General features: G+C 46.5%; 1 protein-coding gene across 3 annotated transcripts in view; it reads right to left on the reverse strand.

Moving 5' to 3' along the window:
- Positions 1 to 12500, reverse strand: part of shprh (SNF2 histone linker PHD RING helicase) — a 49832-nt gene that overhangs the window by 11154 nt on the left and 26178 nt on the right. For all 3 annotated transcript variants that reach the window (XR_014552547.1, XR_014552548.1, XM_083633541.1), the window contains exons 18-25: positions 11173 to 11315; positions 10839 to 11012; positions 9818 to 9880; positions 9479 to 9704; positions 6995 to 7132; positions 3570 to 3671; positions 3395 to 3466; positions 666 to 854 (exon numbers count right to left, since the gene is read on the reverse strand). Coding sequence is in view for 1 of the 3 variants with exons in the window: in XM_083633541.1 (XP_083489667.1) it covers positions 666 to 854; positions 3395 to 3466; positions 3570 to 3671; positions 6995 to 7132; positions 9479 to 9704; positions 9818 to 9880; positions 10839 to 11012; positions 11173 to 11315 (1107 nt within the window). In the remaining 2 variants the exon portion in view is untranslated. The remainder of the gene's footprint in view (positions 1 to 665; positions 855 to 3394; positions 3467 to 3569; positions 3672 to 6994; positions 7133 to 9478; positions 9705 to 9817; positions 9881 to 10838; positions 11013 to 11172; positions 11316 to 12500) is intronic.

Raw genomic sequence — 12500 nt, forward strand, 5'->3', positions numbered from 1 at the left:
AGCATCAGTATAGTAAGCTGTGTTAAATTACAGTAATAATGTTGGATGTACCAACTGATAATGTAATAGTTGCAAGATAATGTAATACTCTAACTTCTAATATGAAGAGGGTGTTACTTTACCGGCCAATTTATTATATTAAACAGTTTTGTTACATTTTCAACCCATTTACAGTACTGTACATTCTACCCACTTATATTACCTGCCCACTATATTATCTGTCAGGTATTATATTATCACTTTCACATTATATTATCACAATCCCAAACTAATAAAAAAAAAACATCAATAAATTAAACCTGTGCTGAATCATAGTCTTTGTTTATCCAGGGGTTGGGAAATTGAGAGTTACATTTTAAACGCTATTGAGAAAATGAAAGTTTCAACTCATTTTTGACAAAAATAGCACATGTAACATAACCTATTAACTCTCGCAGCCATAACTAAATCTAACTGACAACTCCTGTACTTGTTGTGTGCCTCATAAAGGGGTGGAGTCACCGCCTGACCTTGACTGGGATGTCCTGGTCCAGACTGGAGGACTGGGTGGTGGACACTGACCTTGACTGGGACGTCCTGGTCCAGACTGGAGGACTGGGTGGTGGACACTGACCTTGACTGGGATGTCCTGGTCCAGACTGGAGGACTGGGTGGTGGACACTGACCTTGACTGGGATGTCCTGGTCCAGACTGGAGGACTGGGTGGTGGACACGTAGGAGATCTCAGTGTGTGACGTGGTTTGCCTGCAGATGGCGCACTTGAAGGCCCGGCGGCGGGAGCCCACGCTGTACTGCTCCACGATGATGGCGATGCACTCGTTACAGAAGCAGTGGCCGCAGATCAGCACCGCCCACTGCAGAGACGGGCCAATTAAATCATGATTACAGGTCAGCACCGCCCACTGCAGAGACGGGCCAATTAAAGAATGATTACAGGTCGGCACCGCCCACTGCAGAGACGGGCCAATTAAATCATGAATACAGGTCAGCACCGCCCACTGCAGAGACGGGCCAATTAAATCATGATTACAGGTCGGCACCGCCCACTGCAGAGACGGGCCAATTAAATCATGATTACAGGTCAGCACCGCCCACTGCAGAGACGGGCCAATTAAATCATGATTACAGGTCAGCACCGCCCACTGCAGAGACGGGCCAATTAAAGAATGATTACAAACCAAACCATTATGGGGGATTCATGTTGTAAAGAGTTATTTTGAGGGGGAAAAGACATTACATCACATCATTTAGCAGACGCTTTTCTCCAAAGTGACTTAATTAAAATAGTACATTTTGTCAACAGTAGTGCATCAACTGTGCATCACAGTCTTCATCAGCTAAGACCTTTAAAAAGGAAGAAGTAGCATTTGTTGATAGTGGAAGTAATAAGTCGCTTTTTTAAAGAGGTGCAGCCGCTTCTATAAGTGACATGTGCGTTCGTAGCACGGGGATGTGGATTGGATGTAGCACAGGGTGTCGGCATGTACATGAGATAGCCTTTCAGTTTAAGAAAGGTCTGGAAATCAATGGAGAATTCAATTCCTCATGGGCGTAACTTTCGCACGCTATGGAGAGAGCGGCTCGAAATGCATGCGCACGCACAGTGCACACAGAGAGGGTAGAGAGGAGTGGGGGAGAAGGGTCCGACCTGCAACCTGCACTGCTTACTTCAACACCTGGTTGCGATTTTTTTTTTAGAAGAGCGGTTAGTTCAAGAGGGGTCCTTTGGGCGTCCGGGTAGTGTAGCGGTAGATTCCCTGCCTACCAACACGAGGGCCGCAGGTTCACGCCCCCGTGTTACCTCCGGGCTTGGTCGGGCGTCCACACAGGCACGATTGGCTGTGTCTGCGGGTGGGAAGTCGGATTAGGGGTATAGGTGACGTGTCCTGGTCGCTACACTAGCGCCTCCTCTGGTTGGTCGGGGGCGCCTGTTCGGGGCGGAAGGGAAATGGCGGGAATAGCGTGATCCTCCCACGTGCTACATGCTACGTCCTTAAAGCTAAGTTATGTTAGTTACGTTATCCTTTATTTATCCCCATGGGGAAATTCCTCCTGCCAGTGAAGCTCCCCGCTGTCAGGTGAAAAGAAGCGGCTGGCAACTGCGCATGTGTTGGAGGAAGCATGGTGCTAGTCTACGGCTCTCCCAAGATCGGCTGAGGGGGTGGAGCAGCGACCGCAGGGGGAAATTGGCCAAGTACAAATGGGGAGAAAATGGGGGGGAGGGGGGGGAATCTGAAAAAAATAGATATATATCAAATGAAAAAGGTGGATAAACACCCTGCATCCCTAATCATAAATCTCACCACTTATTTGTTTATAACAGTATATTGTCACAGGTCGATATGTGATTGATATGTATTGTCAGATACCCCCTGGTTAGTTGTGTCATGTGATTTTTGACTGAGCACCGGGTTAGACAGGAAGTGGGAGTGGCTTAGAGATAGTTTATATTAGTATCCTCTAGACAGAGTGGCGTCAGCGGAGGACCAAAATGCGAGACTCATTAGCCAATGAACAGCCAGGAATGGGTCTCGCGCTATAAAGCTGATAATGTACAATTTGATTCAAGGGGGGAAAAACCCTTTCAGACTACAACACAAACTGTCTATTTTGCTGCAACTCCACAGTGCTGCTTAATCCAGGACCTTACTTCCTGGAACTCTGGAGAGTAAAAAACTGGTCCATTGGAGAGTGAATGGAGATGTCGGGACTCTATCTATCTACACGGCTCTGGTTTATATGACGTGGCATTTCAGGTGGGCGCCCCCTCTCTCTGCTAGTGATGAAGCAAGCCACGGATTCTCTGTCACTGCTGTCTCTAGGCTCTTTCATTTGTTTTCACGTATGGGTGTGACCGTGTGTGTGATATACTTTTATAATAGCGTCCCCCAATCCACTGAAGGGAAGCTGCTTGTAGCTAGCTTCCATACCTCGGCTTGGGTTGTCCCGTGAAACCATCAGAGCTCCACAGCCTGCTGTCCGAGGCCTACTCCTGGGTTTCAGGTAAGGCAACTCCCGTTTATCGACTGCCTGTGTGATAACCTCTTGTGCAAAGTCAGTTCTGTGGTTGTTGTAGCGGGTTTGGTTTGTCTAGACGCGAGCCTGATTCTATTTTGAGAACCGAGCGCGTTACAATATAATACACATTTCTGCACTCCTGCATACATTTTGCATTTTCCAGATGAATGACTCTGATGTCATTGTATATATATTGTCAATGTATATGCATTATGTGTGAATGTATGTATGTATAGGTTAGTGTGGTGGGATTTTAACTCAAGTCAGATTCTTTGTATGTGCTGCATACTCGGCCTATAAAGCCTGCTTCTGGTTAATCCAGAAAACCTGTTCTACATCAACAACAAGCACTTGATGGCTGTGAAACAACACCCACCTCTTGTCCCAGGGGCCGGGCACAGATGGGACATGGCTCTGGGTTCAGCCCTCCTGTAGCCTTGTCCTGGGACTGAAACAAGGGACTTCATGTGATTTGGAGTGAAGCGCGCCACACAGTTCCTGTCTGAATGAGCTGGAGGAGAATGCACGCACGTTCAGATGACTGACATTACCTTCTCCAGATTAGTGAGATAAAGAAACTGGCCGAGCTTCTTTTGGAGCTGAGACTTGGCCACGGCTTGGTCGTTCAAAAGCGTCACTCTGTTCTGCTCCACCTGGAAGCAGAATGGGCACCAGGAAAGAGGTTGTATGAATGCAATAATGAATACCGTTTCGGCAGTGGAAACCCCCTCGCGACAACAACAAACAAACAAATTGTGTCCAATACTAGGTCAGAGTAGCATTTGAGCCTATAATTCCTCCTTGATCTTTCTGCAGTCTAGACTGTGTGTTTCTCAACCAGTTTGCATCAGGGACCAAACCGGCGATATACGCGTTAATTTTGTTTCCAGAATCACAGAGAAAGTTTCCGATGTGTCCGCCTCTGCAAGATTTATTTGTTCAATTGAATAGGCGGAAGATAACTTTAGAAGAATTAACTTTGGAAATGGAACAGAATTTGTCAGACCCAGATTAGAAACATCGCAGTGCACAAATATAACACAGTACACTGAGTGCTTATCCATAAATTAGATAACAGCCAACCCCTTCACTACATCAGAGGTTTTCAAAGTCTGTCACTGCGGGCCTCCCCTTGGCCCTCGTACAAGCCTGGAAGCCCCCCACCCCCCCTCGCCCGCGCAGTTTACTTGTTTAGTTTAGATGAATTCCTAGATGTCTATGTGATCATGATTGTTATTTTATCCCATAGACACTCAATAATTGAGCCAAGATAGCCTGATATATTGCTGTTTGACTTCAGACTACATCAAATACATACAGTAAAAAGGTCTGCTGAAGGCATTTATTTGTTTCTGACTCTGACTCAAACATTTCAGCTATTCTGTCATCTCCTTTTGTAATCACTAAAGTCATATTTATTCACTTCCACTCACTGAGCCTCCCCTGAAACCGTTTGGAGCCCCCACTTTGAAAACCTCTGCACTACATCACTGGTTCCCAAACTGTCGTCCGCGGACCACTGGTGGTCCAGGTGGTTGGGTGTCTTACACAGGATATTGTCAGGTGGTTGGGGGGGTGTCTTACACAGGATATTGTCAGGTGGTTCGTGGGGGGGTGTCTTACACAGGATATTGTCAGGTGGTTCGTGGGGGGGTGTCTTACACAGGATATTGTCAGGTGGTTCGTGGGGGGGTGTCTTACACAGGATATTGTCAGGTGGTTGGGGGGGTGTCTTACACAGGATATTGTCAGGTGGTTGGGGGGGTGTCTTACACAGGATATTGTCAGGTGGTTCGTGGGGGGGTGTCTTACACAGGATATTGTCAGGTGGTTGGGGGGGTGTCTTACACAGGATATTGTCAGGTGGTTGGGGGGTGTGTCTTACACAGAATATAGTCAGGTGGTTGGGGGGGTGTCTTACACAGGATATTGTCATGTGGTTGGGGGGGTGTCTTACACAGGATATTGTCATGTGGTTGGGGGGGTGTCTTACACAGAATATTGTCAGGTGGTTGGGGGGTGTCTTACACAGGATATTGTCATGTGGTTGGGGGGGTGTCTTACACAGGATATTGTCATGTGGTTGGGGGGTGTCTTACACATGATATTGTCAGGTGGTTGGGGGGTGTCTTACACATGATATTGTCAGGTGGTTGGGGGGTGTCTTACACAGGATATTGTCAGGTGGTTGGGGGGGGGGGGTGTCTTACACAGGATATTGTCAGGTGGTTGGGGGGTGTCTTACACATGATATTGTCAGGTGGTTGGGGAGTGTCTTACACAGGATATTGTCAGGTGGTTGGGGGGTGTCTTACACATGATATTGTCAGGTGGTTGGGGAGTGTCTTACACATGATATTGTCAGGTGGTTGGGGAGTGTCTTACACATGATATTGTCAGGTGGTTGGGGGGTGTCTCACACATGATATTGTCAGGTGGTTGGGGGGTGTCTTACACATGATATTGTCAGGTGGTTGGGGGGTGTCTTACACATGATATTGTCAGGTGGTTGGGGAGTGTCTTACACAGGATATTGTCAGGTGGTTGGGGGGTGTCTTACACATGATATTGTCAGGTGGTTGGGGAGTGTCTTACACAGGATATTGTCAGGTGGTTGGGGGGTGTCTTACACATGATATTGTCAGGTGGTTGGGGGGTGTCTTACACAGGATATTGTCAGGTGGTTGGGGGGTGTCTTACACATGATATTGTCAGGTGGTTGGGGAGTGTCTTACACATGATATTGTCAGGTGGTTGGGGGGTGTCTTACACAGGATATTGTCAGGTGGTTGGGGGGTGTCTTACACAGGATATTGTCAGATGGTTGGGGGGTGTCTTACACATGATATTGTCAGGTGGTTGGGGAGTGTCTTACACATGATATTGTCAGGTGGTTGGGGGGTGTCTTACACAGGATATTGTCAGGTGGTTGGGGGGTGTCTTACACAGGATATTGTCAGATGGTTGGGGGGTGTCTTACACATGATATTGTCAGGTGGTTGGGGAGTGTCTTACACATGATATTGTCAGGTGGTTGGGGGGTGTCTTACACAGGATATTGTCAGGTGGTTGGGGAGTGTCTTACACATGATATTGTCAGATGGTTGGGGGGTGTCTTACACAGGATATTGTCAGGTGGTTGGGGAGTGTCTTACACATGATATTGTCAGATGGTTGGGGAGTGTCTTACACATGATATTGTCAGATGGTTGGGGAGTGTCTTACACAGGATATTGTCAGGTGGTTGGGGGGGTGTCTTACACAGGATATTGTCAGGTGGTTGGGGGAGTGTCTTACACATGATATTGTCAGATGGTTGGGGGGTGTCTTACACATGATATTGTCAGATGGTTGGGGGGTGTCTTACACAGGATATTGTCAGGTGGTTGGGGGGTGTCTTACACAGGATATTGTCAGATGGTTGGGGGGTGTCTTACACAGGATATTGTCAGATGGTTGGGGGGGTGTCTTACACAGGATATTGTCAGGTGGTTCGTGGGGGGGGGGGTGTCTTACACAGGATATTGTCAGGTGGTTCGTGGGGGGGGTGTCTTACACAGGATATTGTCAGGTGGTTGGGGGGGTGTCTTACACAGGATATTGTCAGGTGGTTGGGGGGTGTCTTACACAGGATATTGTCAGGTGGTTCGTGGGGGGGGGGGTGTCTTACACAGGATATTGTCAGGTGGTTCGTGGGGGGGGTGTCTTACACAGGATATTGTCAGGTGGTTCGTGGGGGGGGTGTCTTACACAGGATATTGTCAGGTGGTTGGGGGGGTGTCTTACACAGGATATTGTCAGGTGGTTCGTGGGGGGGGTGTCTTACACAGGATATTGTCAGGTGGTTGGGGGGTGTCTTACACAGGATATTGTCAGGTGGTTCGTGGAGGTGTCTTACACAGGATATTGTCAGGTGGTTGGGGGGGGTGTCTTACACAGGATATTGTCAGGTGGTTGGTTGGTGTCTTTTGCTCACCTCGTGTGGCTCTATGATGTGCAGCACTTTGGGCTTGGGCTCGTCAGGCAGGCGGACGCGCAGCCTCTCGGTGGCCATGCCCATCTCGTCGATGGCCGACACGTGATTCCGCAGCACCATCCAGTACGCACGCAGCACCTGAGCGGGGACAAAGATCTTTTATTCCAGAATCGATAATCGCAAAAAAAAAAAAAAAAAAAAAAAAAAAAAATTGGGGTGCCCGCAGTCAGGCCACTCACTGAACAGCAGGCCAGGCGCCGCCTACTGGTTTACTAGTGGTTTTATTACTTTATTAGTTAGTCTGAAGTAATAATTACACTTCAGGGTTAAAGTAGGTGCATCTCATTGTAAAATTGGACTTCAAACGGCCCAAATCTGGCTTCAAACGGCCCAAATTGGGCTTCAAACGGCCCAAATTTCATGCGCGTCGGCCCATATCGGCCTGGCCTGCTTGGTATCTAATGCCCGGCCTGAATTATGATCCCAATCCGCCCCTGTTTTTAACTATATCGCCCAGCCCTACTCATTATATAATATACAGTCTCTAGTGTATGATTCAACTTTTCCCATGTTCTAATCTAGTGTAAAAAAGCAAACAAACTGAAAAAAGAAGTGATTGGTCGGATTCCGTAGAACTTCCTTCCAGTCTGAAGGTTTTTTTTCCCAACTTCCTTGTGCATGTTCTGGGGGTGTAACGTACAGACTGTATATAGCTGCATTCGCCGGATGTAGATGATACAGTCTGTTTTAAGAGACTAGGAGATAAGTGAATCGCCACAGCCCTAGTACTCATGCAGCACCTGAGCAGGGACAAAGATGGCCGACACGTGATGCCGCAGCACCATCCAGTACTCATGCAGCACCTGTGCAGGGACAAAGATGGCCGACACGTGATGCCGCAGCACCATCCAGTACTCATGCAGCACCTGAGCGGGGACAAAGATGGCCGACACGTGATGCCGCAGCACCATCCAGTACTCATGCAGCACCTGTGCAGGGACAAAGATGGCCGACACGTGATGCCGCAGCACCATCCAGTACTCATGCAGCACCTGAGCGGGGACAAAGGTCCTTTCATCCCAGTCTGCTTATTCCACTAGCCATAATATTACCAGAGGCCTTTGATATAGATGGAGACACCCCAATGTCCAGTCACTTCCTGTATCTCTTCCACGGAGGTTTCGCCACTGCCACGCCCCTTTAGGAGACTGGTCAGCCAATGAAGTTTCATAGCATTGACAGACAGCCAATCACAAGCCGAGAACCACGCTCATTCAGGAGACCCGAAGAGTTCCATTTCTTACAATTGGCGGCGCCTGGAGTGGGGTGTCTCTAATATTAAAGGTCTCTGATATTAATACTCATTGAGTATTTGCACTTAAAAGGGCATTCAGCAAGAGATTTACAAATGAGCATAATGGGGATTTGATAGGGTTGATGATTAAGATCAATGGCTCAAAAACTACTTCACCAGGGCTTTCAAAACTCACTTTTCCAGCCTGCACTTTATGACAATTTATGACAAGTCCCAATTAACCTCAACGATGCTTTAAAGTGTGTGTGAGCAAAATATTAGGTCCATCTGCTATTCATATGAAACAGACTCACCAGGTGAATCCGGGTGGACTTTTATTGATTTTAACTATCAATTATAGATGGGAGATTAGATGAAACATTTGAGACTTTTGACAAATTTATTTGGCAAAAGGGGTTACAACTTAATATGAGAAAGCCTCTCCTGTGTCCAGGAGAGAATTCAACTCAGAAGAATTTTCTAGCAGTTCTTTATACAGTATAACTGACAGCTGACAAAATGTCATGATCCTGAGACCAAGCCAAACGCTAAAATGTTTAAAATACACCAATGAAAAAATCGTCAGTTTTTTCTTCAATCGCTCAAATTGTTTTTGAATATAAACACGTTTCTGGAAGATACTGATGATATATTGGGCAAATCATAATAGACTTTACCCCTATGTGATGCATCATGCAGTGACATCATTACCTCGTTGAACCCAATTAAAAAAAAATTACTTCTCTGACATCATAATCACGATTATTTTTGACTAATATTGAGATCACGATTATTTAACGCGATTACTCAGACTTTTGCAACATCATTTATTGAACTTGAAAGAAACTTAATTGAACTGAAAAACAAAGAAATAAATGAAAATAATTAAAAGTAAAAATGTAGATAAATAAATAGGCTAATGAGAACAAATAATATATAAAAAATAATTGTTTTATCTCGATTATCTTGTTTTCATAATTGTGGGAAGCCAAAATTGTAGTTGAGATTAAAATTCGATTAATTGCCCTAACCCCAGTCGAAATGTGGTTCAGGCACTAATGAACAGTAGAGGGATGCTTTTTTTTCAAACGGTTGTTCCTCCCCACTTCGCCTTTTAAACCAATCACATTCTTGCAATGCTTGTTTGAAACTGGAGAGGGCGATAGTAAGCGACGCGTGCATACAAATACCTTGTATTCTTTCTTCCAGTTCTCAAACAGCTCCATGAAAGTGTTGCCCTCCTCCAGCAGCTCGGGGTCCATGCGTTTGGCCTTGGCGAACGTCAGGACGGCCTTCAGCGTGCGCTCGGTCTCGCTGGCTGCCCGCAGGCCGCGGCTGGTGGTGGGCAGGCGGTCGTCCACCAGGCCCTCTTCGTCCTCTATCATCTCCTCAAAGATGGCCGTCTGACCCTTCACCCTGTCAGGGAGGCACGAGACCGCGCCAAGATGAAAGAGTTGTCCACATCAATCAACCTGCTGGCAGGCTATTTCAACGACTGTTTGACAGATCTGAACGATCGCTCTACTTACGTGTGAGAAAACAGCTTGGACTCATAATCTGTGAAAAGGTCGTCTGCTTTGCAAAAAACACAACTAAAATGTGCAGAGAGAGAGAGAGAAGAATGTTAGAGTGAATCATGTTTAAGGGATACATGTGCAGCAGTGTTTCCCCTACTATTCTACAGGGGGGGGGGGGGCGCGAACCTGCGACCCTCGTGTTGGTAGGCAGCGAATCAACGCTACACGTTTGGTGGTGACTGTATTGAAGTCGTAGATGAATATAAATATCTGGGGACAGTAATCGATAGAAAATTGACATGGGATTCAAACACAGGTGTCATCTACAACGACTCTACTTCCTACGGAAGCTTCGACAGTTGGGAGTGGACAGAGACATAATGATTCTTTTCTATCGCTCATTTATAGAGAGTATCCTCAGTTTTTGTTTTATTGCTTGGTTTTTCTCATTGTCAATCGCTAACAAGAACAAACTAAATAAGATTGTTAATATGTCTAGCAAGATTGTAGGCCAACAACAACTTAGCATGACGCGGCTCTGTGAGTCTCGTGTAAGCAGGAAGGGGAGGGCAATCCTTATAGTGACACATCACACCCTCTCAGCGCTGAATATAAACTGTTGCCATCAGGACGGAGGTACAGGGTACCGCCTTTGCGGACCTCCCGTGCCCAGAGATCTTTCATACCGTCCAGTATTGGTCTGCTTAATAAGCTCTGAACACATGAGCTCTTGTCATTTATTTATTTACCTTTTTTTTTCCACTGGGGTGGGGTTGGTGTGAAGCACTTTGTGATCATATACGTTGTTATTGTTTGATGTATTGTCGTGGCATTGTGTTGTACTGTATTGTATTGTATCTTGTTTGTACTGTATTCTCTTGTCTTTTGCTGTGTTTTGTCTGACTGCTACAGATGCAGGACAACTTTCCGAAAGGACAAATAAATACTACTACTACTACTGCTACACTACCCGGAAATAAGGCTGTAAATTCCTGAAATGTAAAAAGGGGGGCAGAGCCTGCGGATGTCTTACTTGTTGAGTGGTAGGCGCACGGGCCTGAGGTGACAGACGGTCGCCTCGTCAATCACTTTTTTGGACGCCGGGCCTTCGAGCCTCTTCACTGCGTCTTGCACAGTCTTTTGGGATTTCGTCAGATCCCCCGTCTGTGTGGTGAGGAGGAGCTGCAGACCGCGGCCGTCACGGAACCTATCGCACACGCACGCACGCACGCACGCACGCACACACACACACACACGCACACACACACACACGCACACACGCACACCCATTCCCGTTTCTCAGCACACGTTGGTCTAAGGATAACATCAACTGTCATCTCATTTGGTATGTATAAAATAGGCGTTACTTGTCGGCCATGGAGAGCTTGTTGGCTTGCTGCTTGTAGCTGGAAGTCAGCTCGTTTTGGATGCGGGACACCAGGTCGTCGTCGATGGAGCACTGGATGGCCCTCTGTATAACATCCAGCCACCAGGGGGAGTTCAGGTTGACCTGGAGGAAAACAAACAACAAGGGACAATGCTAGGTGGATTATTACATTTAATTGACCAATGGATCTCTTCTTGCTGAGCTCTTTCTTGAAATCCAAACATTAAAACGTTATACCCTCAGACAGCAAGTAAAACTCCATTTAGGTGTCACATACTTTCTTTCCATATTCCAAACAATCAGACAATATATTGCAGTGATTCCCAACCTGTGGGCCATGGCCCTCTGGTGGTGCCCGGAGGTATTGCAAGCCAAATCATTTGATAATAATAATAATAATAATAAGTAAACACATTTGAACAACCTGCTGTTGGACAGCTCCTTGAAAAAAACTGTAACACTGAAAATGCTGCAACATGTTTTAAGGCTAATGTCCACCAGCTCCGGAACAGATGCGGTACGGCTCGGGTACGGCTGCAAAAAGACCCACACTCAGGTCATCTGTCCGATGCATGCGGGATCCGACAAAAATAGAACAGGGGCGTCATTTTTCTGTACCGCAATTGTATTGTCCATCTATTAACATGGGCGAGAGTCTGATCCGGCAGCTTTACCGGATCCGCAACGCAGCCGTAACGCATCTGGTGTGATGCTGTGTTAGTAAATGTGGAGAATAAAAAGTGCTCTGAGAACGCATTATTTGGCCTCCGTATTTCTTTGCAAAAAGAGATTTTCAAGTGGGCCAGGAAAATGTGGAAAGGTTGGGAACCGCTGTTTTAGAGTAAAGAAATAATCAGTCAAGTCACTGTGTATAAAAACCCCAAAGCTAAAAACAGTCTCTCAAAAGGTGTGACATACATCGTTTTGCCTGGGCCATTCATAAAATGCCTCCATCTCTCAATAGAACAGCCTAACTCCGATCAGATACTACTGTACGCCACTGTATGCAACACAATCACAGTCAGGTCCCAGATCAGATACTACTGTACGCCACTGTATGCAACACAATCACAGTCAGGTCCCAGATCAGATACTACTGTACGCCACTGTATGCAACACAATCACAGTCATGTCTCAGATCAGATACTACTGTACGCCACTGTATGCAACACAATCACAGTCATGTCCCAGATCAGATACTACTGTACGCCACTGTATGCAACACAATCACAGAGTCATGTCCCAGATCAGATACTACTGTACGCCACTGTATGCAACACAATCACAGAGTCAGGTCCCAGATCAGGT

Source organism: Poromitra crassiceps (assembly GCF_964638095.1).
Source record: "Poromitra crassiceps genome assembly, chromosome: 3".
In the NCBI taxonomy this organism is placed as follows: domain Eukaryota; kingdom Metazoa; phylum Chordata; class Actinopteri; order Beryciformes; family Melamphaidae; genus Poromitra; species Poromitra crassiceps.